The 26,601-nt window shown below is 34.4% G+C and overlaps 3 protein-coding genes across 7 annotated transcripts; all 3 read right to left on the bottom strand.

Annotated features, from left to right (window-relative positions):
• Nucleotides 1–3,044: 3,044 nt before the first annotated feature.
• LOC110730629 (B3 domain-containing protein REM16-like) lies at nt 3,045–7,205 on the bottom strand. The gene is made up of 4 exons (XM_021910448.1): nt 7,089–7,205; nt 5,824–6,436; nt 4,529–4,725; nt 3,045–3,338 (listed from the first exon to the last, which is right to left on the bottom strand). The coding sequence occupies exons 1-4, from the start codon at nt 7,203–7,205 to the stop codon at nt 3,045–3,047; spliced, it is 1,221 nt and encodes a 406-aa protein (XP_021766140.1).
• A 922-nt stretch (nt 7,206–8,127) lies between these two features.
• On the bottom strand, nt 8,128–19,660 carry LOC110730533 (apoptosis inhibitor 5-like protein API5). Of its 2 annotated transcripts, XM_021910338.1 has the most exons (17): nt 19,448–19,660; nt 19,204–19,355; nt 18,915–19,076; nt 16,927–17,026; nt 16,785–16,850; nt 14,181–14,275; nt 13,981–14,055; nt 13,668–13,817; nt 13,046–13,111; nt 12,904–12,969; nt 11,967–12,077; nt 11,725–11,814; nt 11,513–11,619; nt 10,659–10,770; nt 9,711–9,776; nt 9,523–9,626; nt 8,128–8,707 (listed from the first exon to the last, which is right to left on the bottom strand). In XM_021910338.1, the coding sequence occupies exons 2-17, from the start codon at nt 19,327–19,329 to the stop codon at nt 8,503–8,505; spliced, it is 1,701 nt and encodes a 566-aa protein (XP_021766030.1). In that variant the 5' UTR covers nt 19,330–19,355; nt 19,448–19,660; the 3' UTR covers nt 8,128–8,502. The 2 variants fall into 2 exon arrangements, with proteins under 2 accessions (XP_021766030.1, XP_021766029.1); XM_021910337.1 differs by having other exon boundaries at nt 19,204–19,660.
• An 822-nt stretch (nt 19,661–20,482) lies between these two features.
• LOC110730532 lies at nt 20,483–25,983 on the bottom strand. Of its 4 annotated transcripts, none has more exons than XM_021910333.1 (4): nt 25,482–25,979; nt 24,655–24,734; nt 24,511–24,569; nt 20,483–21,058 (listed from the first exon to the last, which is right to left on the bottom strand). In XM_021910333.1, the coding sequence occupies exons 1-4, from the start codon at nt 25,731–25,733 to the stop codon at nt 20,754–20,756; spliced, it is 696 nt and encodes a 231-aa protein (XP_021766025.1). In that variant the 5' UTR covers nt 25,734–25,979; the 3' UTR covers nt 20,483–20,753. The 4 variants fall into 4 exon arrangements, with proteins under 4 accessions (XP_021766025.1, XP_021766026.1, XP_021766028.1 ...); XM_021910334.1 differs by lacking the exon at nt 20,483–21,058 and adding an exon at nt 21,067–21,149 and having other exon boundaries at nt 25,482–25,983; XM_021910336.1 differs by lacking the exon at nt 20,483–21,058 and adding an exon at nt 21,156–22,374 and having other exon boundaries at nt 25,482–25,983.
• Nucleotides 25,984–26,601: the final 618 nt, after the last annotated feature.

The following is a 26,601-nucleotide window of genomic DNA, read 5'->3' as shown; positions in this document are numbered from 1 at the left end:
ACTGGTTGTGGCGTCTGGCTTGGACGCCAGTGCACTGGTTGTGGCGCCTTGCCTGGACGTCCTTGCCATGGTTCCGGCGTCCAAACTAGGCGCCACCTCGTTTTCCGTCGAAGACGACGTATCTCCGGCGTCCCTCGCCTCTCCGACCTCTCCTCCAGTCTCCCGGGCAACCCAGTACGACTCCACATTTGTTAGATCGAGATTTGTTCACTTTGGGTACGATTTTAGAAATGGGCAAAATTATCAAATCATGTCTAATTTGTGGACTTTATGTGGAGATTTGCGGGCGATGTTTAACAAATACCATTATTGTTGAATTAGTCATGCAATTTGTTACAATATACTCCATTAAATTTTAGTAACAATCGTGCGTTGCACGAGACTTAATCTAGTAATTGAGTATCAAGCATCCAAAAAAAAATAAGAAATTGAATTGAGTGGACAAACAATAATATGTATTCGATATACTTAGTTTTTCACCTTTTTTTAATGCTAGAGTATACTTAGATTAATCAAACTTAACAATAGATAATACTTAGGGTATGTTATGTTCACCTTATTTTCACTTATTTAAGTGTAATAAGTTTAGATAAGTTCAATTAAGTTCAGTTCAGGTTTAATAAGTTTTGATAAGGGCTACCCAAGTACAAATTACAACTAAAATAAGTTTTAATAAGGTCTAATAAATTCAGGTAAGTTCAGATAAATTAAGATAAGTTCAGATCAATGAAAATCAGGTAAATAGAACACACCCTGAATTATCGAAATGTGAGCAGAACATGATGTTTACTAATCTATTCACCTGATTTTTACTTATTTGAACTTATTACACCTTATTGAAACTTATTCTATATAGTTATAATTTGAACTTGGGCAACCCGTATCAGAACTTATATTTTCTAAACTGAACTTCTCAGAACTTATTAGACTTGAAATAAGGTAAACAGAATAGGCCCTTAAGACCATCTCCAATGGTGAGACTCATTAGAGTTTTTTAGGAGAGAGAGGGTATTTTTTGCAAAGCATACTAATAAGTTGGTATCTAAACTTAAATACTCAAAAAGAAAATTGCAAAGTTTAGATACTCAACTTTGAGTCTCAATTGACAAAAAATAGCGGGGCTTTATCAATTTCATATTGGTTTATTTATTTATTTATTTATTTATTTAACTTTTAACGTTTTTGTAAAAACTTAAAATTGTTTATTTAATTGGATGTGTGGACCACATTGGACAATGACATTAGTATACTTAAAGAGAGTCTCACCATTGGGAAATTACATATCACATGAATTGCTAAATTAAGAAGTGGGGTGGGTATCACCATTGGGTGTAAATTACAACTCATTTTGTATTTTAATACCTAAAGTTGAGTCTCATCATTTACAATATAATCTAATTAGAATGTATGATGTTTCGTCAAAAAAAAAATAAATAAATAAATAAATTAGAATGTATGATGTAATAGATAATATAAGCCTAATTTTGAAATAATTAGATAATCATAAAATAAATAAATTGCACATTGTTCACGTTTTAATCTAATTATTTCAGAGTTAGCCACATTTCTTTTTTACAATAAGGTTGCAAATTAAAATAAATATTCTTATCAGTAAACATCAGGTTCTGAAAATTTAATATATTATTGCTAAAAAAAATAAATAAAAAAAAATAATAATATATTATAAACTTCATAAAAAAAATTAATATATTATAAACTTCATAAAAAAAATTAATATATTATAAACATCATAAAAAAAAAATATATTATAAACTTCATAAAAAAAATTAATATATTATAAACATCATAAAAAAAAAATAAAAAAAAAAATAATAATATATTATAAACTTCTCCATTTAAATTAAGAAAAATAAGTAATTGCACGTCTAATAGACTAATTAGTAAAACCCTCCTCCTTCTATCTCTACCCTCTCCACTCCTTGAAATTTGTCATGATTTTAAGTTGTCCTTCTGAATTTACCTCATACTATGAATTATAACGAGGAGTCATTACTATATTCGTGCTCTTGGATAGTCCCGTGAAAGGCATGGTATTAATAATAAAAAAATTTACTTGTAAGTGTATAATACAAATGTTATAATCAAAACACAATAAATCATGATCCCTCTATTTAGATTAATTGAGCTAAAATGAAGAGCATGATGTTAATTATTCTAATTAACTTTATAGTTATAATAAAAATTGAAAAATTCAAAGTCGAGTGAAAAATTCAAACTGTACAATCACTAATAAAATGTAGGAGATTATTGTTTTTTTCTTTTAAAAAAAATATAGCAGGAAAAAAAAAAGAATGTGAAAGAGACCAACCGTCAATTATTTTTACTCCATAGGAAATTATGTATTTATTCAATTTAGTCATAAAAGCTTTTAGAAAAATGTATAACTAATCAATCATTTTCCAACATCAGTTTTACATTGAAAAAAAAAATGATGTCAATAATAGTTTTAAAGGAAAATGTGTTATAAGAAGCTGCCACGTGGATAGTTATGATGGCAACGATAATTACTTTAGTATTAGTTATAGATAGATCCACTACATTTGATCCCACTAGTTTCACTCCTGTCAACTCTATCCAACCAAAAATTTTGTACAAAATTACACCCCTTAAGAGCAAACAAGCTAAGGGGATAGAGGGAGTAATGTGTTTTACCGTAAAATGCTCATGCTTCCTTTATTATATCTATAAGGATCATTAAGTATAATAACTAAAAAAAAAAAAAATTTAATCTATTTTCAAAACATAAAAACTCAATTTAACAGGATCAAATAACAAAGGTGTTGCTCTAAGTCTAAATATCATACATGCACAAACAAGATCAATACATTCAATAAAGTGCTGGTTTGATTTAATTCCTACTCAAATATTTTCCAGGCCAACTTCTAAGTTCTAAGTACCAAGTTATACAAATTGAACCATCTGATTTAGTAGTAAAAGTTCAAACAAACTTTGCCATCTAGCAGCTACGGAGTACTTGTATTTGTATTCGATCTTCCTTGTTATCATACTTAACTTCAATCAGCTTAAGCTCTGTAATTTGACAGTGTCAAGGGAACAATTTCATCAATGACACGAAATATGTAGACGTTAAAGACGGATAAGAGCCCTTTCTGAATCAGCTCGAACACACACGTATCGTGCTCCTCCAAATTGTTGTCAAACACAAATTTCTGCGAGTTTGGATTGAGGTATTGAACAACCTTATTACAAGACTTAGTCACTCTGTATCCAACATTCCAGCTTCGGTCTCCGACCTGCAGCTTCACGTCCTGAGGGCCATGGACCATATGCTCTATTGCCCATTTCTTTGGGATTGTCTGCTTACACATCCACATATAAAAGTTGGTAAATTACTGAATTATGCATATCAAAAACGTGTGAATATGTACAATAAGAGAAACAAAGAATATCTGTCTTCACTGAGGTTAGTAACGCGCTAGCATACACATAAAACGTAGCGAAATCCAACTCAACAATTTAGAATATTTTTTAACCTCTTTATCAAGTGGATGGATTACCCAACCGGCAAATGTAGCATAGTCCTTCTAACATAGCCGAATTAAGCCTTTCAACATTGGCAACTCGTTAATGAGTTTACGGGCATTAGCTTGTCTTATTAATTAACTTAACCTCTTCACTTCTTGTACATAGCTGCAGACACACACTAAGATGCAAAAGGGTAAATTTATAGAATTTTTTTCTTTCTTTTTAGTTTATTCATTTTTATTGTCTATATTCTCCGACCTGCAGCTTCACGTCCTGAGAGCCATGGACCATATGCTCTATTGCCCATTTTTTTGGGATTTTCTGCTTACACATTCACATATAGAAGTTGTTAATACTAAATTATAGCATATCAAAAACGTGTGAATTATGTACTTATGTACAATAAGAGAAACAAAGAATATTTGTATTCATTGAGGTTAGTAACGCATTAGTATACACATAAAAACGTAGTGAAATCCAACTCAACAATTTAGAATACTTTTAAACCTCGCTAACTAGTGGATGGATTACCCAACGGGCAAATGTAGCATAGTCCTTTTAACATGGCCGAAGCCTTTCAACATTGGCAACTCGTTAATGAGTTTACGGGCATTAGCTTGTATTATTAACCTAACCTCTTCACTTCTTGAACATAACTGCAGTCACACACTAAGATGCAAAAGGATAAATTAATTGAGCCTCTCCACACTAAGATGTAGGACTGTAGTTCACATAGACCGAACCAAGTAAATTCTGTGTTATTAATTTTATTCATCTCTATTGTTTATAATAACTTTTCAGGTTAAAACCAAACAATCTGATTCCCGGCATAAGAAACAAGATCATATGTTGCACATTTGAACCATGATAAGAATTTTTGAGGTTGGGAAACTAGTAAAACTAACATGCTGACTAGAGGTTTGAGTTGCAATTACTTCTAAATAGAGTAATAAAACACTCACAACAACTTAAACAAAAAATTTCATTAGAAAGAACTAAAGGGTATAGAAAGGAAACAAACCAGCATAAATCCCCAGTAAACATGTGCAGGCCGCAAGGTTATCTGAAGCATAGGCGGGCTCGGAATCTTGTTCTCTCTCTCAGTATATCTTTTAGCCTTCATAAATCTTGTAGCCTTTTCCAAAGCTCTTATCTTTTCTTCTTCTGTAGGAACCCTCCGATTAGATATGTAGCACATTCTGCTTCGGGTTTTTTTTTCTGCATAGCAATATGCTGATAATTTCATAGGAGTTAGAAAAGAAAAAATTTCGTCTGTCACCTAATTTCTTTCAAAGATATAAATTTGGCCTACATTCAAGGTAATAGCATTTTCTGATTTCTTGTATGTAATAGATTGAGCCTTACAGTACATTTTGCATCGATATCAGCTTCAAAAGACGAATTATGCAGCAAATAATCAAGAATACACTGCCACAATGTTCATGATTTCAATCACCCACCAAAGATTGTCTTATAATTTGTACCTCCAATTCATAACATCACTCTAAGACACACAAACAGGCTACTTCCCTATACTATTCCAAACAGGAATATAGTCTGCTCGTAAATCTCATAAAATACCGCATGTTTTTGCTCTATTGTTTTGCTAAATGCCATTGTCCATTCTTATGAAATGTACAAATGATTTGTTCGTGAACATTTTCACTGAATTTTCTCTATATCAGCTATCTAAAACAGTGGCGTGATCACAAATTGGATCAACTAAATCCAACTCAGATTTCATTAGCCCAAGAGAGCATTTTTTCACCCCTGTATCAGATTATTCAGCTCAAAGATCATCTTAAGAAATGTTCATATGTTTGTACTATCAGGTCAAAAATATTCCGCTACCAACACTATCAAAACAAGCCAACTCTTTTTTGTACTATCAGGTGTGTTAGAGCATATATTGCTGAATTGCTCCATCTGCTACTGCTATTTCATTCTAATTATCGAGATCATTTAAAAGTTGTTCAACAAACACGTCATACATGAGCAATGACCAAACAGCCAAACAGGAGCACACATACTGAGCTATATGCAGATATAACAGCTCAAACGCCTTCAAAAGGGTTTACGTGCTGAGATACAAAATTCACAGTACAACAATTCCCTCTCAATAATTGCGCTACATATATCATGAAATGCAAGTAATACATGTATATCATGACAATTAATGTGGCATTATCAAAACATATATATAAATAAACCTTCAAACTTTACCAGAACACATGCAATTTTAATCACATATATAGTACATAATTTCTTAAAATTATAGGGAATATCTTAAAGATGGTGTTATATAAGTCTTATAACCTGTAGTAGAGTAATATGATCTTGCCCTGGTTCTCCGCCTCCAAACAGCAGGCTGGTACTCAGAGTACTCATCTTGATATTCTTCGTCTTCCGCACTTATATCAATTGTAGTAGCAGTGTCATACTCAGACACGTGGTCATGGTCATGATCTTGATCATTGTCATTATATGATCCTTCGTCGTCCTCATCAACTACAATGGGTTTTTGCGAACTGCCAACAGCTGCAGCAGCAGCAGCAGTAGCAGTAGCAGCAGGAGCAGGAGCAGGAGTACTCGTATTATTGTCACTAGCCCTCTTGAAATGCAAAGAACTCGTACAAGTAACTTTCTCCGAGGTAGAAGAAGTATTACTCGCAAAGTGAGAGCCTTCCCTTTCACAACAATTCTCCCCGTTGAATACAGAGACTTTAAACGACGAATCTCCAGCATAATGAAACACCACAACGTCATTGACCTCTATTCCATGATCACTAACAAACTTCTCCCATCCGTCTGAGAATTTCATCGTATCACTAACAAACTTCACTCTCCATTTGTTTTCATTTGGTCCGATAAGAGTACACCATGTTGAGAGTTTTTCTATGAAACATTCTATGAATTTTTGAGGAATTTTCTACAAAACAAACAAAAACTTGTGATGAGTTGGGTAATTATATGGAAAGTTTGATATTTCCTCGTTTATTTAAACTTGAACCCATTGTAGTTTTACGTTTGCTAATGCTCAATTAATATGACAAGTTTAATACTCATTCCCTCTACTAAATTTAAATATTAGTTATATTTTGAAAGTATACCGAAGACAAATCTAACAAACAAGTTTAAGATTTCACTGACTATACTTTTCGTTACATATGAATCACAAGTTATGTTCACAGTTTAATACTTCCTCGGTTCATAATAAATTAACCATTCGAAGTTTTAAGCTAGCTAATGCACAATTAATATTCAAGTTAAACACTCTTTCTACGCTTACCTTTTTACTAAATCTATAAAATGTTGATATTAAGATAGTTTGAAAGTACATTTTAAATCTAACAAAGGAAATTCTCGGTGATTACACTTTTCTTTATGCATAATCACAAATTATGTTCTTGTAATACATGCTAGAAACTTTAGAGTAATTTTCTACCAAAATATATATATATATATATATATATATATATATATATATATATATATTAAAAATAAAATAAAAAAATAAAATCAAGTAAAAATTTGGCTAATAATAATGAGTTAAATAAAATGGTAAATAGCAAGAAAATTACCAGATGTTGATGGAAATTGTAGGCCATGATCACAAGAAATTGGTGATTTGTTGAAGGAAAGTCACGCCAATAATGGTAATCTTCCTTAATTTTACACCATTGGCATTTCTTTGCCATTTGTACTAGAGCTAAGTTTAGAAGATAGAAGCTTAGAGAAAGAGAAAGTGAGAGAAAGAGAAATAGAGTTGTAGGGGTGCATCTTGGCGCATAGCGCCTATATTTTTTCTTTGTAAATAGGAGGGTAAAATAGTTATTTGATATTTAAAATAGTACTTTTTATGATTACAATGATACATTTTTGTGTACTATTATGCATGCATATTATACTATTATATATTAGTAGTACTATTATATTTCACAGTAGTATAATATTTTGATGTACCCTTTACATACTTATTTATACTATTAGCAAAATATTTATACCACTACATATTAATGGTACTATTTACCTATGAAATGGTACTTTTTTTTTCATGGCCTATTGCTGAACATATACATAGGCGCTATGCGCTAAGAGTTTGAATCAATAAGTACAGTAAATATTAAAGAGATTAAGAGAGCATATCTTTTGGAAGAAGATCATATAATATATGGTTGAATTTTAGTTGATACAAGTACATGATAGTAACTGAGGACAGAGGAAATTAGAAATTGGTAAATGTTTACTGCTAAAGCATTGAGAGTTTTCCATTTAAGGAAAGAAAAGATGCTTTTTTGGCCTGTCATATTCACTAAGTATATGAAAAAGGAAATACTTGTATCATTTTTGGTTTTATATCAAGAATTTACTAGTAGTACTTTCTTCTGTTTGATAATAATGTGTGTTAGTAACACTATCTCTAAACTTAAGTAATAACGGGTAACCCGATGGGTTATGGGTAGATCATGTTTTTTACAGGGTAAGCTTGTTTTACTCCAAAACGAAAGGCATAGCAGAAACGCATACGATTACTTAATCCGATTTTGCAGTGTACCTGTTGTAAATTGGTAAAGTTGTAGAACTACCTGCGTACCTAAGCACTAACATCAAAACTATTACTAAGCAAAACAAAAGCCAAATCCCACAAACTATGGATAATTACGTCAAAGAAGGGGCACTTCATGAAGGCCAGCTAGAAAATACAATCCCCCTGCGGAATGATAAAAAATATGGACCAAAAAAAATGTCTCAAATTAAACAAATGTTTAAGTTAAGAATGTAATAAAGTAAATCCCAACCCTACTAAAGTACATGCTAAACATCAGCTCAACCGCCTTCCCTAAATGAAACTTTTGTCATTTGCCAGTCAAGAGCAGTTATGGTACATTCTATGGCACAGCCGCGTTCCTTGTATATAGCTATCAGAGTTCCAACCAACTATTCTTCCTTTCCAATTGCACGTCAATTATCAAAAGAAACTGAAACCGGGGAATTTTACCTGTAGCCCCTCCCTCTACCGCGTCCACCCCAGCCTCCTCTTCCCCTGCCCCCTCTACCACCACCTCCTCCTCTCCCTCCGTGGGAAATACCATCTAATGCCCTGTTAACAAGCTGGTTCTGAAATCCTCCAGCTCCACGACCTTTTTTGGCTGCATTGCTGTTGGAGCCATTAACAGCAGCACCAGCAGGCCGTTTTACCCTGTAGAAGTACAAGAATTTACTACATCTAGCCAAAGAAACAATAATACACATATCTCAAATAAAGTTCTATGAAGTTCAGACATTTATTTCAGGGAAGCCTCTGAAAAGACCCATATCATGCCTATGAGATCACGATTAGTCTTTGTACATACAAACAAATTATTCTTTACCAACAGGCAAATGCTATTGACCGGAGTAGCCCCTCCACCCCACCTCCAAAGCGTGATGGTTAATATAATTCAGATACTAGAAATTATACATATTTAACAGATAAATTATTTTATCATATGTTGATATTTTAACACACTGTACCGGTTATTTCACCAAGTAACTTAACAAGTGTCATATAAGAACCATTTACTTTTCCATAATGAATCTCTTTCCTAATAGCCCAGTAATTATGATGTCTATCATGTCTTATTAGGGTAACTCAGCTCGATACATAAGAATGGCATTTACCCCTGCATCACTAATCAACATCACCAGCAGGATTCAAGAATTGGGATTTTTTTTAATGTTCTTCCAGAGTACATGTATATTGATCGTAAAATTTACAGGTAAACCTAGTTCCCGTAATTAAGATGCAGTGCTCGATAGGCATGAACAGCATCACCAGCAGGATTTGAGAATTGGGATTTTTTTAAAATGATATTGTTAGCTCACTGTACAAGTACATTGATAGTAGAATCTATTAGGTGAACCTAGATTTATGTAATTAAGATTTCTTGCTCGGTTTTTAAGAGTGGCCATGTACCCTAGAAGAAGTTACTATGATGGTTAGATACAAGCTATGAGTTGGCATGCAATTCTCACCCAGCATTAGCAGCAACTGAAGGAACAGCTGATTTTACTGGTTCTTTCCATGATAAGTTGATCCTCTTGTCACCAATAAATGAAGGTGAATTTTTATGCAGTGGCTGAATCAGAAAAAGCACAAGTTAAGTAGACTGCTTTGAGACTCCATGAAGGATGCAGGCTTGAAGGTACTAGTTTTTTCATACCTGAGTCATAGCCAGAATGTTGTTGCAGGTCTTCAATCCGGTTGTAGCATTTTGTTTTTCAGTTTTCTGCACAAAATTAAAGATATAGTCAGTTAGTCACATACAATGTGATTAATATAACACACCCTAGTACCCTACAATCTCTTCTATAAAATTTACTTTAATCAAACATTAAAACAGAAATTACTCGATATCGGGGTCTAGAACTTGTAATCCTCTCAAGTATTCTTATAAAAACTGATAATTCTTTTAATCTTTTAAAGTTAAAGTACTTTTGGTATAAAGTAATAAATGGGGTAATGATAAATAGTTTACAAATAATTTGCAAGGGAAGTCCCAAAACATTTTCCCTGGTAATGCTTCTCCACCTTAACAATCTAAACAATGTGTTTTTCTACATAATTTTTCATTCAATCAGCATCACAAGGGAGCTCATTACAACTACCACCATTTAGTAGTGCTTACCAAATACCAAGTAGGTTGCTACAAGTGAAGGATTAACCCCACCCCCCCCCCCCCCCTCTTTCTCCTCCCCTCATTGGCATTGAGATGCAGTAATGTAGTACTCCCTCAGTCCCATATTATAGTTCCTATTTTGGAGAACCAAAATGTTATTCCTGTTTCTATTCTTGGATAGTATGTAAAGACCATTATACCCTCATTTTTTTCTTTATTCAGTGTACTTCCTAATGTACCCATGAATTTTTCACTTGCTTTGTACTTTTTCCACTTTCTTTCTCTAACTTTTGTCTATAATTTTACTTTTCACCTTTATTTATGTACTTCATTCACTTTCCCCTCTCTAACTTTTGTCTATAATTGTACTTTGCACCTTTTTTCATGTACTTCACCCACTTTCTCCTCCCATTTCTTAAATACCGTGAAAAAACACAAACACGAACTATATATTGGGACGAAGGGAGTATATAGACAATGAATATTACTTACAATCTTGTCTTTAACTTCATTAGAAGCAGATGCCATCCTCTTGTTTTGCTCATCCATACCCTGAGTTAACTTTTTCATGGTAGCCCTAGAGAGCTCCTCAACACAACTCAACCTGTACAACCAAATTATAATAACATTAACCAGTGATAACCTCTTGCAAGAAAACATGAAGTAAAAGTAACAGGCTTTACATGCTTCGGATGAATGGATGGAAGGGTTGCAACTCTTTAGTTAACTTTAGCAAGCGTCAATAAGAATTTGTGAATCCACATCTCCCTACCCAATCCCAAATCAAAACTAAGATTTACTAGCAACATTTATAATTTCCCTAACATCCAAAAGAAGAAACCAGTCATCAAACTCGTGCAACTGAAAGGAAACTTTTAAAGTTCCATCTTAGAGCAAAGGGACTAACTAGATAATACCTTGAAATTATTCTCCAGACCCAGATATGCCTAAGCATAAATAGGTAGTCACACAAAGCCTTCCCAAGTAAGCACAAGAGGCTGTTTCAGGACAAGTCAACACTCAACAAGTGACAAAAAGCTTCCTGAGATCTACTATGCTCAGGTCACTGCACCCAGCCTCAACTACCGGGCAAGGCAGGCTGGGACCTGGCCCCCCAAGTCCTTGACCTAAGTATGTAGCATCAAAAGTCCAATGGATATTGTTGTGCCTCTATTCAAGGGTGGATCTTTACCAGGACTAGTCAAAACAAGAATTTTATGCTTAAAGTATTTTGATCCTTGCTATTTAAAAACCATTGGACATTGACTAAATCTGATTTCACTAATCACTATTTCAATTATCAATGAAACATCCTAGAGAAGTCAAGTGTAATAGATTTCAATTACCTCTCAGTGAAGTCTTTATAGTATTCTGAGAAGTCCTCGCCAATCCTATCTGATGGTTGGCCAGTTACAATTTTGTAACCACATAAGCTGTTGGAAGCATTGGGAGCCTGAATGCAATAGACCAATAGAAAACCACCTTTAGTAAGAAAAACAACAACAAAAGCTCATACATAATGAGGGACAAGAAAGACAGATAGTGAGCAAACTATAACCTTTGAAGCCAAATGATGAAACGTGTACAATAAGCACTCAACATAAGTGAAGTTCATCTCTTCCCCAGTCCTCTTTCGAGGCATGTACTTCTGAAACAAATTTCAAAAAGAAGAAATTTTAAGAAGAGCCAATACTCTAAAACCACATGTACACAATATCAGCCTTTTCTTTGTCTGGAAATATTCAGAGAATTCACATCCTGCATTTCAAAAACAAATGAAATAGATAATACAACACATACCTTTAAAAGCTGAACAATAGAAGGAAGGATCAGCCGTGCATCCTGTGGTGTGGTATATGGAGAACTTTCAGCTAGATTTTTGAGCAGATCTAGCTTTCGTTCCTCTGGAAGCTGAGAGGAGATGGGAGGTAGCAAAACAGAATCAGAATATAGGAGGTTTAATAAAAACTATACCTCAAGATTTGATCCAAAACCCAATTGACCAGTTTAAATATATGAAAGATACTACAGAGCCATTTCATTTAGCCAATTTGATTTATGTACTGAATTTTCCCTGAAAGCTTGACTTTTAATACCATGAAGGAATCCATAAAATTAATACTCCCTCCGTCTCAAATTAGTTTTGACACATATCATGGCACATAGTTTTTGGTGATGAGGTGTAATTTGGTTATCATTAATTACTTGATATGAAAGGAGATAGTAGGACATTATTTTATTTAAAGTAGATGTGATAAGTAATAGTGGGGTATTTTCTAATTGAATGTGAGAATGTGGGATCCCAACTTTAGAAAGAAACACGCTCCAGAAAAAAAATTATCCTGGGGTTTAGCTCAACTTGATTAATTTTTAGCTTATTCACCACCCCGAAAAGTTAGCTAGATAAGCCTGAATACAGTGAATATAGACAATTTAGAAATCTCATCCTAGGCCTCCTTAAGATAAGCCCATCTTATGAATCTCGATCATCTCAGTCTGTCTCCAGCCTTTTGCCTAAGTTGTTACTGATATGAGTCATAAGCCCCTGTTTTACATATACCCATCCAAGGTTCTTGTATTCTACTTCAGACTATTTACTAAGCTAAAATTCCATATAATTGAAGAAAACCCAGTAAAACAAAAATTGAACAGAGAAGCAATGAAAGCATCACTTCTTCTATACACAGATTGAGTGCTACTAGCAATTAGAAAATAACTTGCTGCAATGAATAATTACCTTTTCAAAAACTGGAATTATATGTTTGTTCACATAATTGAGGAAATTGCTATTTGATGCACCCCGCTGTGCAAAACACAAAAAACATTATAAGGAGGAAATTTAATTAATGGACTAAAGTAAAACAAAAGACAATATTTACCATGAAAAAGGGAATGGCTATGTATTGGCATGATATAAGCCTGTTAATATGATCTACATCTAGGACCTGCAATTGGGAGAAGATCAAAAAACTTGAATTAGACAACTTATTTTGAATAGCCCTACCCTACAAACAGAATTTTGCATGCAATCCCCCCTCTCCCTTGCCCCAAGAGAAAAAAGGGATAAAGATATGATATACAGAGAGAAGAAAAACCAGAAGCAGCATTATTATCATCCAGTAGAAAAGAAAAGGATATCCAAAATGCAGAACCATAATTCCACTAACAAGTTTTATAATTCATTAGAAACAAGCTTAATTGGATTGCTAAAAAGGCAAGGAATCTTACTACTGCTTCATTGGGAAATATATTTTATGTTTGATTAGTCACAGGGATATATATGTTATGAACTAATGATTCATATCTGTTGAATTTCCCAGAACAGGTGTGTATAAAACACCTAACTAAGACCAAGAACTACATTACGCCAGACATCCAGCTTGTAAACTATGTACAATGAACAAAACAATGTGATAGTCATAATCGTAGACAAAATAACTTCTTCTTGAGGTATCAAAGGAAGGTATTGGCAATTAATAGCCAAAATAAATAAAGACTCACATCAAATTGTGCATCCAGATCAGCTTGGCTTTCTATAATTTCAATGAGTTCTTGGACGCGCTCAGGAGAAGCTTTATCGCCAAATAGGTTCAAACTCTTTAAGAAGTCTATGAACATCTTAAATTCAGCACCAGTTACGTCTCGCAGACTCTGCAAGATATTAACTAGTCAATAAAAATTACATTAAACTAATTAAACATATTATATTTTATTTTTAAAAAAAAAGTAGTTTTATACAGCTATCAGGAGTCATCAGCAGAGTCCAGATACTTCTATTACTCAATAAGGGTGAATACTGGCAGATAAATGATACCTTTTTAACTAAATCAGTTATATGTCTTTCCATTTGCTCTTGTGGCTTCAGAAGTTCAGCTTTGAGAGGAAAAACCTGCACACACAGCTTGATTAGTTCTGAAACAGAGAAGACAACCTGCTATTGTTACTCTACACAACAATGGATCTGTCTAGATATTGCAGATCAGAATTGAGTAACAGGTAAATAGAATACTGTACCTTGTCTCTTATAAAGGCCAAGACCTTCTCCCGAATATTTTCATCAGTACTCTCTTCTATGCTCTCAATATGCTTAAACAACGCAGATAATGATGCTGCAACAGAAAATTCATTAAATACTACGGAGTACATCAACAATCTGAGAATTTCCAATATTTAGATATAATATTCAAGTATTGCAAATTCCAGAAAAAATGATATGTTCCACAAATCAGTATATAGTGCTCTGTTAAAGTTTCAAAAAGGCAGTACCTAACAATAAACAATGACTCAGCCCCTTGTTTTCAAATCTATGTTTAAAGCCACTTTCCTCCAAATCAGGAAAAAAAAAAAAAAAGACCTTTCACTGTTCTGCTACTGCTCCTGAAACTAATGCCACAGTAATATGTTTTGAATTAAAGTAGCATCAGTCATGCCAAATTAAAAGACCTTAGGTTCACATATACACTTCTATTAGTGAAGTTGAAGTGAGCTTAGAGGACTCTAGAGAGAACCCCATTAGCCATGAAATGGGATAGCAAGATGGTATAACACCTGTCTTCTTAAGCGATTATGTCAACCCCTTATTATCGACCTCTACACTACTGCTCCCTCAAGCTCTATAGACACTAGTAAGCCAGGAAAACTGGTTCTGAGCTGTGAGCGAAATTTACCAAATTTACCTCTATCTCAAAAACAGAGTTCAAATGCAATCTGATATCATTCACTACAACCCTATTCACTAGTCCCCATCAAGTATCCCAGCTTAAACTGCAAAAAAAAACAAATATATTTCTATCAAACCATCAAAAACATGGTTTGGACCCCAGGAAGAATATGCAAGAATAGTCATGCACTCACGCATCACAGAAGTATACTAATTGTACTGCATAGAGGCTTGAACTCTCAATTGACTTACAAGATTATTACTTTCCCCTAGCAGCCACATTACTTCAATGCCTCTTGTCTTCAACAAAATGCGCTCTCTTAATAAACCTAAGCCTAAACAAAAATTATTTAGACAGAAATTTCCTCCATGGAGAATGGAAACCTAGCATTTAGAGACCACAGGCAAATATTTGGGTAAAGTAATCCCATAAGGCAAATTGCCCAATCATAACTGATGTCCATAAAATGACCTCGCACCTGTCTATCTTTAAAATTAATTGACTCACATCCAATTTATTATGTAGACTAGTCTTATATTTCAACTTCAAGGGTAGATCATGCAACTATTGACAGTCTCACACCTTTCATATTTCCAATGTGAGCACACTCTCATAGAAGCTGAACAGCAAGATCTTAAACAAATCCTGTTGAGAACCCAACTGAATCTATACCAAAGCCTTTTCAGATATCCTTCATGTGAAACCAGATCTATATCTCCGATCAAGCATGTATTATTGGCAAAAAAAATGTCCAAAAGTAAGAAGCATGCAATTAATTTTTGTACGATCTGCTTCTCCAATTTATCCAGTCCAACACATTTCAGCCCCTATTAGTTGAATATCTTTTAACTAAAACAAATCTGGTTTTGCTGGAACTTAATCATATTGAATCCTAAGCTCTACAAAAAGAGCTCTAACACATGAAGAATAAAGGCGCCAAATAAAAGTACAGCCCGACTTGGAAACTTTTAAGTCAGGACAACATGCGGCACATAAGAGGCTAAGAAGACTAAAATTTCGAACTCAAAAAAAAAAAATAAGGCAAACGCTAACTCATAAAAAAAATAAAAAATAAAAAATAAAAAATACAAAAAAAAACCCCACAAGATACTTCAAGGTGTTCCTAGTATTAAAGACCAACTAATACTGGCTTGTCTAATTGAAATGTCGCCTTACTCCCTTAGCTCTACAACTATTTTATACTTCCTCCGTTTCTATTTAGTTAACGCGTTCAATTTAGACACACATATTAAGTAGAGGAGAGAGAGTGAGCGAGAATGATAAAGCAAGTGGAGTAGCTAGTAAATGCAAAGTAAAAAACTTACCCAAAAAGGAAACGTGTAAACTAAAAAAAACTTCCTAAAAGGAATAAATGTCAACTAAAAAAAACGGAGGTAAGTACTAAAGAATCGATGTAAACTGGAGGCAAAAACACTGGCATATGAATCAGTCCTTCAGAAACAATGAGTGCCTTTAGAAACACGTACACCACTCATTCCAAATAAGTATCTTTCAAAGAGTACATACATCAATTAAGGACTAAGAAGTTGATAATTATTGCTTAGTATCCCACACAGACAAGTTACAAATAATAATATAGTGGTTTTTCAACAGAGAAATAAAATTGCATTAATATTTTAAATAGAAAGCGTGGAATAAGAAAAGCTAATCATGAGGGAAGATTGGAAGATAATATAGAATAAAGGTAAACAGATCCTAGACTAACACAGCCTCATTAGCCAAACTAGACTCAACTTAATTATTTTTATTATTATCTGCAAATGAAACAAATGAATAAATCCAGAGTGTCCAGGATATATCTTAACCATCCAAGATTAAATCACTCAGAAAATTTGATGCAATTAAAATCAAAGAGAGGTTAGAGACATAGGAGTTGTAGCTGGCCATTTGAAAATTACTTGATGGTATAGATGATGGGCATTCTAATGTAACGCACCTTTCACATCTTGCCTCAGAAGAGACATCAGGGCTTTCTGAACTGCATCCCTTTCCACGTTCTCCTCTGTCATGGAATAATACATTACAATCTGGAAAGTAAGCAAAGGTTTACCAAGTAAAGCAAAACAAACATATCTTACCAGCCATGAGCAATTGAGCAAGAATGTCCACGATCTTAGAGACATATTCTGGTGTATCCTTGCAGAAAAGAGGAAGACCCCTTATAGCTTGTACACGAACCTGCAAAGAGACTAGGGAAGTTAGTGTTTCAGTCATACAAAGGCCCAAAGATAGAACAGCCATAAAATCAAAACATATGATGGCTATCACAGCCCTTGTAATACAAAAGGAAGATGTGATTTGTCTCATTAATCTTGTAATACACGTAAAACAAACTGTGGGGTGAAAATCTACTAGCAGATGAAATCTCCAGAGCTCTACTGACAATAGAAGCAGCTTAAACAACACTTTTTTAATAAAATAAAATACGAATGCCTTTTACTCCACTATCATTGTCACACAATAAAACAAATGTATCTTGTTTCCTTGCTCCTAACTTAACTGATATCAAGGCGCAATCATAAGACACGAAAATTAATTATGAGTCAAATTCACGTATATATAGCTACCGTCAAGTCAAGGAGCCTAGAGAAAAGCAAAACTGATGAAGCAGGTAAAAATCTCAAAGCTACAGGGGTACACACATAAGCAAGTTTACATATGCACAAGGATACAGTGCAAAAAGCATAAATTCGTCAAAAATAAAAATAGTATTATGGTAAAATAATTTCAATCGGTAAGGTATGCTTGAGTGGATAAACAAAAGGTGTAAGGATACTAGAAATCACTCTTGTAAAGAATCTCATCCAAAACTTCACATTTGAAAAGATAGGATAAAATTAGAAAAATATCAGGAAAAAAAATGGACAATGGCTCTAACTCTCTAAGGCATGACATGACATGTAAGAGGTAACTAAAGATCTTGAAACAACTCGTTCTTCATAACACTTGCTTACACAAGAAACTCCTGCCCACCCTCTAAAAATAATCTTGTAAAGAATACTTTTGCTTGGTGAAGAATAGGAATCTTAAAAGGCCTACTGTAAGACCAAGAACACTTGCAACACTCTTAAGTCAACTCTACCCTCCAGTAGAATTCTCACAAGGTAAAAAGTATCCTTCTTAATTTCTTCCATAAGACCATTACATCGTGGAGCCTAGAGGGATTGACTACGATATGTAGAAATATGGTAACATCGATTTTTGTCTCATGAGAAAGACCAAAAGAGCACATAAGCTACACCATCATTGATATATCACCCACCTCCAATTAGGTTGTGCTTATTGAGGATTGTAAAAGTTCATAATGAAGCTCAAATCACTGCCTCCAAACAAATTACTTCATCTACTCAAAGAGTCACCTACTCTCATAACCAAAACAGCATAACCTTCAACAAGGCACACTCTTTAAATAATGTAACAACCCTTTATACTAAATTTGGTAATTAAATACACATCCAACGGCAGACTTGCTACTCCAAGTGATCAGCTTTCCTACCGATTATTCTTTTATTCACAGCTCAATAGTTGCAAGAAGCTAAAAGAAACTTAGTTTGAAGATATAAAGGTCATGATGTCATCTACATTTGCCAAGAAGGCAAACATACATTATTTGTTTCATATACAATTTCCGAGCTATGTGCATGATATCATCCAATCCTTGCAGATTATATAGTATCCCAAGAGCCATAAGAATTGCATTTATACCTAAAGCAACCATTTCATTAAAGCAGCAACTTCAACCATTACTTAATGCAAACAAATACCCCAGAGATAAGGGAGACATCAAGCAGAACTTCTTACAAAATAAGCAGCTACTTCACATGTGCCAATAAACAACCTTTACAACGAGAATCTTATCTCTAACTATCTCTAACTACTAGTTTCACTTTCATTAAACCTTAAGATTACCAAAATATACTAAAATACAACTTAAAACGGAATTTGAACAAATTAAACATAGTTGTCACATCATCAGTTCAAATTAAACTATCAACGCGACTATCAAATCAATTCCGAACTAATGAACAATCACAAGCAGTCACTGAAACTAGTAGAAAACACTAACCCCGAGGTCCTCTTCTTCACACAAATCAAGATGAGCATCGACGGCACTACTCGAAAGGTCAGGGAAGTGTTTAAAAAACCTCGGAATAAGCTGAGCAGCCAATTGTTTCGCCTTCGAACTACCTTTCGCAGCCTTAATTATCCCCTCGTAATCCTTCACATTCTACAATTCACACACAAAAAACAAACAAATTCAGCACTAAAACAATCAAATTACCTCCAAAACAAACCAAAAAAAAGAACAAACCCTAGAAATTGAAAAAAGAGGAGAGAGAAAAAGGAGAGCAAACCTGAGACTTGTCTTTAGCTTCATTAAGACGCTCGCCATACTCGTAGAGGTTCTCAATGTCTTTGGCGTCGTCGGCGGCGGCGGGAGTGGTGGCAGAGGTGGTGGTGGTGGCGGCGGCGTCATCCATTGATGAAGGAGAGGAGAGAGAAAAGCCTGGAAAGTAGAGGAGAGAGAAAATGAGGAAGATGAAAATGGACCATGAATAATTCAGTTTATAATATATAGTGTGGGTTTTGGAGACTTACAGAGAAGAGGAGAGAGAAAACTGCAGAGGAGCGAAAATTTGAAGGTGTGTTTATTGAGAGAGTGGAAGAGTGTAGAAGAAGATGGGGATGGAGTTGGAGGAGGGTTTTGTGGGAAAAACGGTACAATTCGGAGTTTTTGGGAGTAAAGGATAGTAGTAGTCACAAATAGTCACAACACTTGCAAGTAGAAATGTAGAATGCTAGGAGGTTATGGTTTTGTTTCCACATTTATGCCAATGAATAATTGTATGTTTATGTTGTCCTAGTTTTATTTGGTGTGATTTTAAGATTTAGTTATTTTATGTGCGCCTGACCACATTATAAAAGAACAAAGTAACCCCTATAACATTGACGGAGTAACTCTTATAATACTGATCGAGTATCCCATTTAATACTAACAAAATAAACCCCATGATGACTAGCCACATATAAAAGTTGTTGTTTAAGATTTTGCAGTTTTTGTGGTTAATTATAAGGTTTTATAGTGAATGTCAACTAGTTTAATTGGTTAAGTCTTACGAGTGGTATTTGAAATTTGGAATCAAATCTTATCTACAAAACTGTTTTGTGTCGCTCTTTCTATTGATTTCGTCAACTTCCCTCTTCATGTGAGAGAAGGAAATCGATCTCCATCTATAGACAACAAATTGTAATCCTTAATGAAGAATTGAAGACCCATAATTAGAGCATTTTTTAAGAAAGTGCAACTAATTTTAGATTAGTTTAGCCTAGTAATGATATTTAAAACCATATAGTAAACATTTCTAGGAGTTTTTTTACTCATGAGGTTCAAACAACTCTTAACCCTTCATTAACTTTGTTGTATAAATCGATGTATAGTGAACTAGACATATTTTTTAAGATAGTTCCATAAACCATCGAAGAATATGTCAACATATGCTATATTACTCTGTATTATAATTTGAAAAAAAAAAAAATTCTTGAGCTACAACTCTTGTATCCTCAACTTGTTCATTTTCATTTTAAACCTCAAGACCCAAGTAAAGCAAGCTTGATTGAGGCAAAGAAAAGGCATCAATAAAGTTTAAGTGTACTCTGCTAGCAGGCAACCAACACGGGGTTGGGATGGGAAATGTTACAATGTTGTGGTCCAATTGGGTGATCAATATCAGTATCAGTTACAAATTACAATACAAGCATTGAACATGGGGCAAGTAACAGAAAACTTAAATAGGAGCGCGAAGCAAGAAACTCATCTGCATCTTGATTTTTATTCTACATAGTTTCCCAAACTTCCACAGATATAAAGCTGTCATCATTTTGAGGAAAAATGTAAAAAAAAAAATTACGTTGAAGGCATATTCAAGGCCTGCAATACATCCTTGAATTCGAAGTCCTGAGTCTGTTTGTTGAACCGTTCCACTAACTTGTACCTTACATCATTAAGATAAAAGGATTGAGTGGTCTCCAAAAGCACTTTTGCTTCCTCATCAGTGAGCTTGCTGGTAAATACTACGTCTCCACGAACAAGTACCAAGTCTTTGGTATCTGCAAATTCGGAGTAGTGTGTAACTGTAAAATAAGGAGATGCTTGAGTTCCTCGAGCTTTATAATCTTCCAGTCCAGTGAAAATAATGTGTGGGATCTTCACTGCAAATATTATTACAGGAAATGTTTGAGTGGATAGAATAATAGATGCCTAAAACTTACAGGATCTCATCATTGGTCAACTTATCTGCAGCTGATACATGGAAATATCAAAAGTTGTCATTGTCATACAGAAGAAAAAAGACTGATTGCTTGTTGCTACTTCGTTCATGCTACTTTGAACAATGACACGCACATCTTTACAGCAAGATTCCAACATTTCATTTGGGGAGGACATTCAACAGAGAGAGTGTACAAGCATAAATTTAATCTAAAGTTTGAATACAAGGTCAAATTCACAGATCTGAGATAAGAGTGGCAAACTTTCTATTATCGATTAGATGAGCAAATAAAGCTCACAAGTTGGCCGCAAGATGCTGACCTGACTGCTTAACTCAATAATGCCAGATTCAGGACATGACCTGGATTGACTGTCAAAGTCCTAAAAATGAACAGCCTATTACATATTACTGTGTAGTGTGTATGAACCAGATGGTATAGTCAGCCACAATCTAGTTTGGGCGGTTGGGCCTCTAGGTTACACCTAGAAGCCAAGAATAGAAAAGAACTTGAAGATATATGTCATGAGACATTAGACCTGGCAATCCTGACCCACACCCGATGACCCGACCCGAATGACCTGACCCATGACCCAAAAACATCGACCCAAAACCCGAATTGACCCGACCCATACCTGACCCGAAAATAAAGTTGACCCGATCCTAACCCAGCCCGAAATTGACCCGAAGTGTTTGACCCGAAAATAAAGTTGACCCGATCCTAACCCAGCCCGAAATTGACCCGAAGTGTTTGACCCGAACAAATCAGATACCCGAAATTGACCCGAACAGACCCGATATCCGAAATGTCCCGAACTAAAATTACTTTATAATTGAACTAAAAATGTCTGGTGCCAAAAATAACTCAAATTGTTCATCTTCAACCGTAGCAAAGCTCATAAACCGAATTGATAGTTCTTATTATAACAATAACAAAATATAAAATTATTGATTTGAGCTTGATCCACAACTAGAACAACCCGAATGTGACCTTACCTAATTTTGACCCGACCCGAATATGACCCGAACACACTTGACCCGAAAATGGTCTGACCCTAAATGACTCGACCCGATACCTGACCCGATGCCCAAAATGACCCGACCCATACCTGACCCAAATGTTAACTGACCCGAAATGACACGACCCGATATTGACCCGACCCATTTGCCAGGTCTATGAGACATGCATACCAAAGTTGAGAAAAGCATGTCATTAGCGCTGTTCGTCAAATGAATCATTTCACTGACAGATGTTGAATCCTGGACAGTAAGCACAAAAGTTAGATAGGAAAAGATTGCTTGGCTTTAGTAAAAATTGGTAGCAAGTATGCAACAAGAATTAGATAAACAGAAATTCTCAGATATATGTGTATTGTTGGCAGGAAGGTAACAGTTATAATGGGCAATGTTAGCTGCTCAGCCACACCCACTGCTGAAGAACATAAGTGAATCATTTGGACAGCCTAAGACTCTCCCTTATCTCCTCATCTGCTTCAAAAGGGTTCCTGTGGTTAAAACTATTTTGGAATTATTTGCAGCCCACAATTATGTATACTTTCACCAGGGCATCGGGTGCTACTTTAATTGCGAAGAAGATACATGGAGGCTACCACAAAATTGATTACATCACATGTCAAAGTTAGAGTTAAAGTCAAACTCTTCAATTCACCATTAGTAGCATGAATATGGATATATTAAACTTCATTATGGATCAAAAAACGGAGATAAGTCCAAGTAGCATTGCTGCTAATAACTTTGCTTGGAGGAAAGACAAAAAAATTTAAATTACATTGAACAAGACAGAAAAAAATAAGGAAGAACAATATGAAACGGAGAGAGTACAAAGTACCCCAATGTTCCAGCTCAAGAATAATAAGCAAGGTAGAAAAAGCAGAATAGACAAAAACAACTGTAGACAAGGTACAAGGAGAAGTCTAGAAGACTCACAATTCTATCCAAGCAAATTTTTAATCTACAAGTACACTACGAGGCATGGACTAGCAGCTAAAGTTCCTACCAAAAGAATGACTACATCATCGAAGTAGGTGATTCTGGTAAATTGCCAAGCCTTACTTGTCACGACATGTTTATTTTATTTTTGACGGGACACTTGTCACAAAATAACTATCAGAAATCAGAATTCTAAAGCACTAATTAATAGACCTTCACAAGTACTCAGGTTCCAATTGATGATCAATTCCAATCAGTATTATATAAAGGGGCTACAGGCACCAAAGGCTCGAGCGTAATCCCCTCCATAAATTTACGCCTTTTACAGGATGGGTGGAAGTAAGTACAATGTTGGGGGAGTAGAGGAAAAACACCTAATGCAAGTATGGCGTGCTTAGGACATTTACTAGTTGCACTTAGCATGGATTTATTACACCCTAAAAATATCCTAAAAGGCCAAACCCAATCCATTTTATGCTGCTCATGACACAATGCACTATATAGCATGCATACAGCAGCAGGCCATCAGTTGAGGCTACCTGTAAAGCTGTCATATTGGCATATCCAACTGTTGAAAAATGTATATCCTAATACTAGTGTATTTGAATTCCTAGGCTGATATACATACAAGTAATGATATAAGGAAATTCCAACAAACAAAAACAAAGACATTATCTAGGGACAAGTAAGTTCATCATAAAAGTCCAATGAAGACTAAGTCAACAGCATAATTAATTCTTTTCAGCCGAATTCTAGACACTATTTTCGTCTAGGTCAACAGTAACAACTAAAATTTCAAAGTGTGTTTCTTTCTTATAAAAAGAGCTCAATTAATTTTTATGAGATGATATGTGTTCTTTAGGATGGAACATCGAAAACATAGTAATATAGAATAGAGCTTTAGTCACTAAGCTGCTTTGGGCTTTGGGACATTTAAAAAACCAACTAGCAAGTCATATCGATAGATATGTATTATTATATCAGTGGCAGGAACCTGCAGTATTTTACCATACCAAGCATTATATCTTAATTGGCTAAGAAACTCCTGAGTTACAGAGTATTGCAATTCAGAGCAGTAAGAAGAGCTCAGCATGATTTTTTGCCAAAAACAGCAACATTCAAACTTATTGTAGACATTGTTTTAGAGTGGCATACTGACAAGTAGAAGTATAGATAGTTGCTTTGAAATTTGTGCTGTAATACCCAAGCAGATAGAAGAAGGTGGGTAAAGGTTGAATACTGATTCTTATATTGGGATTTTAGGACTATTTTGAGAGTGTTATAGATTGATCATATTAACTTGTATCTACATTCAATATAGTAATGACCAAGAAATTTTAACATCTTTTATTTCACACAGTGAGCCATTCTAAAACTCTAAAGTCCCAAAGTAAATTAGCTTTAAAATGTGCAGCTTTTCTTAATTTATTATGTAAAGAAACTAACCTTGAGAAAACATGGTTGTGTATCCATTTCCTCTCCACAAGGGAATGACAAAGTATTGACTGCAAGAACAGCAAAAAGGCATCATAAAAAAGCTTCATAGACTAATAAGAAGCAATCCATATGAGCAATACTACAAGAGAATACCAATCAATTGCCCTTTGCTCGAATAACTTGTACATATTTGCTTTCATTGTGGCACCAATATGACCTCTTCCTAAGTGAAACTGAAAGTGAAGGAAAGCCACATTAAGTGCATATCACAAAGGCATGTAATGAAAGAAAAGAAACAAAACATACCAACTCCCAAAACACATGAAAGTAAAAAAGACATGTATGATTAACTGCGCGCATATAAGTTATTTCAAAAGCCCAATTTGTCCAAAGCTTGACAGAAATTAGATTGTATCCCATTTACAGTTATGATCATATCCTGAGACTACAAATGACATGAGCAAAGCTCAGTGAGATGCTAAGACATCTTCAGGCATATACAATACAACTCACTAAATCAGTTCCCCTTCAATAGCAACGAAACTATGTGAATGCACAATCAACACACTCTTTGCAGTATACTAAGCTATATGTCAACTGTAATATCATTCTGGTTCTTACAAGTAGCAATGTGAAGGCATGGTAACTTGACAGCAAAGCACTTGTATTTCTCTACATACATAAAATTTAACAATTTATACCCACAAATAACCTAAACTTAAACCTAAACATTTCAACTCAATAAACACAATTCCAAAATTGTTCTTTCCCACTGACTGCCAATCCCAAGCCTGGGTAAAGGCGGATGATCGCGGTATGTAACAACCGGCATAAAACTTAGTCACACCCATTTACTAATCCGTTCAATTGGGATTAAGGCTTCAACATTGTAAAGCAAACCAAACAACAAATATATTCAAATTCAACAAGAAATAATTGAGAAATTTAAAAATAACAAGGTAAAGTCAGAATGCATTTACATCATCCCAAATTGTAGCAAGATCCTCAGGGGTCTTAAACTTAGCCCGCTCAACATCCATGATTGAATTCAATGGTTTCACTTCAAATGGAGAAAACCCAGATGCAAATTTTGATGTACGAACAAAACCCAGTGAACCCCATTTCAGGAAGTTTCCTGGGGTAGCAGTCGCAGCTTCTTGTAGTGAAGAAGACAATGTTTTGTTGACAATACCATGAATTGAAGAAGATGCAAGTTTGCACAATCGTTGCATTGTAGTAGTGGTATAATCAACTCTGCAACAATTAAAAGATTAATTTGAGAAGGTTGAAGTTTAAATCCAGGCTAAGAGAGGGATTTTTTATTGAAGAGTTCGATCAAGCATTTCATCGAACAGGTGGTGGGCAAGTTTACGAGCTACAGACTACGTGAGTTTTGTTGGCAAAGTTAAAAGAACACTTGCTTCGGGATTTTGGGTTGCATTGGACTTTGTTACAGGGACACAGGGTAGATAGTCAGGGTTGGGTCGTACTCTTCAATTACAAGGCCCCATTCACTTTACCTTATTTTTGTTAAAGTGAAATTATTTTTATTAAACTGAAATTAATTTTGCTGAAGTGAAATTATTTTTGCTAAACTGAAATTATTTTTACTAATTTTCTATTATATTTCTTCGTTATGGTTACTGAAATTTACTGAACTAATATTATTTTTACTGAACTGAAATTATTTTTACTTCATATTATTTTTTTTTAAGGTGAAGTGAACAAGGCCTAAGTATAAAGTGAGATCATGTCACAAAAATGGGCTTGAAATAACTTTTTGTCTTCGAGTTATTTTATTTGAAAAATTCTTTCAAAAAATTACATATGTATAATGAAAAAAGATTAAACATGTCAATGTAATTTGTCTACCCTCTTTGTTTCTAAATAAATGACATGTTAATCTTTTTTCATTATACATATGTACTAACATTGACCATTAATTTTTATCAATGTATAAAAATACAAATTTTATCTTGAAATATGTTATTATATAGTAGGTATTAATATATAGTTTCATAAAGTCAATTTTTGTTATATTTTATGGGGCATTTGGTTCGTAGAGTGGTATTTGTTTGGAATCAAGAATGGAGTTAAAGT

This window comes from Chenopodium quinoa, unplaced genomic scaffold (genome assembly GCF_001683475.1).
Source record: "Chenopodium quinoa cultivar QQ74 unplaced genomic scaffold, ASM168347v1, whole genome shotgun sequence".
Taxonomy (NCBI): domain Eukaryota; kingdom Viridiplantae; phylum Streptophyta; class Magnoliopsida; order Caryophyllales; family Amaranthaceae; genus Chenopodium; species Chenopodium quinoa.
Note: the sequence above shows the minus strand (reverse complement) of the source record. Positions and strands in the feature narration are given on the sequence as shown.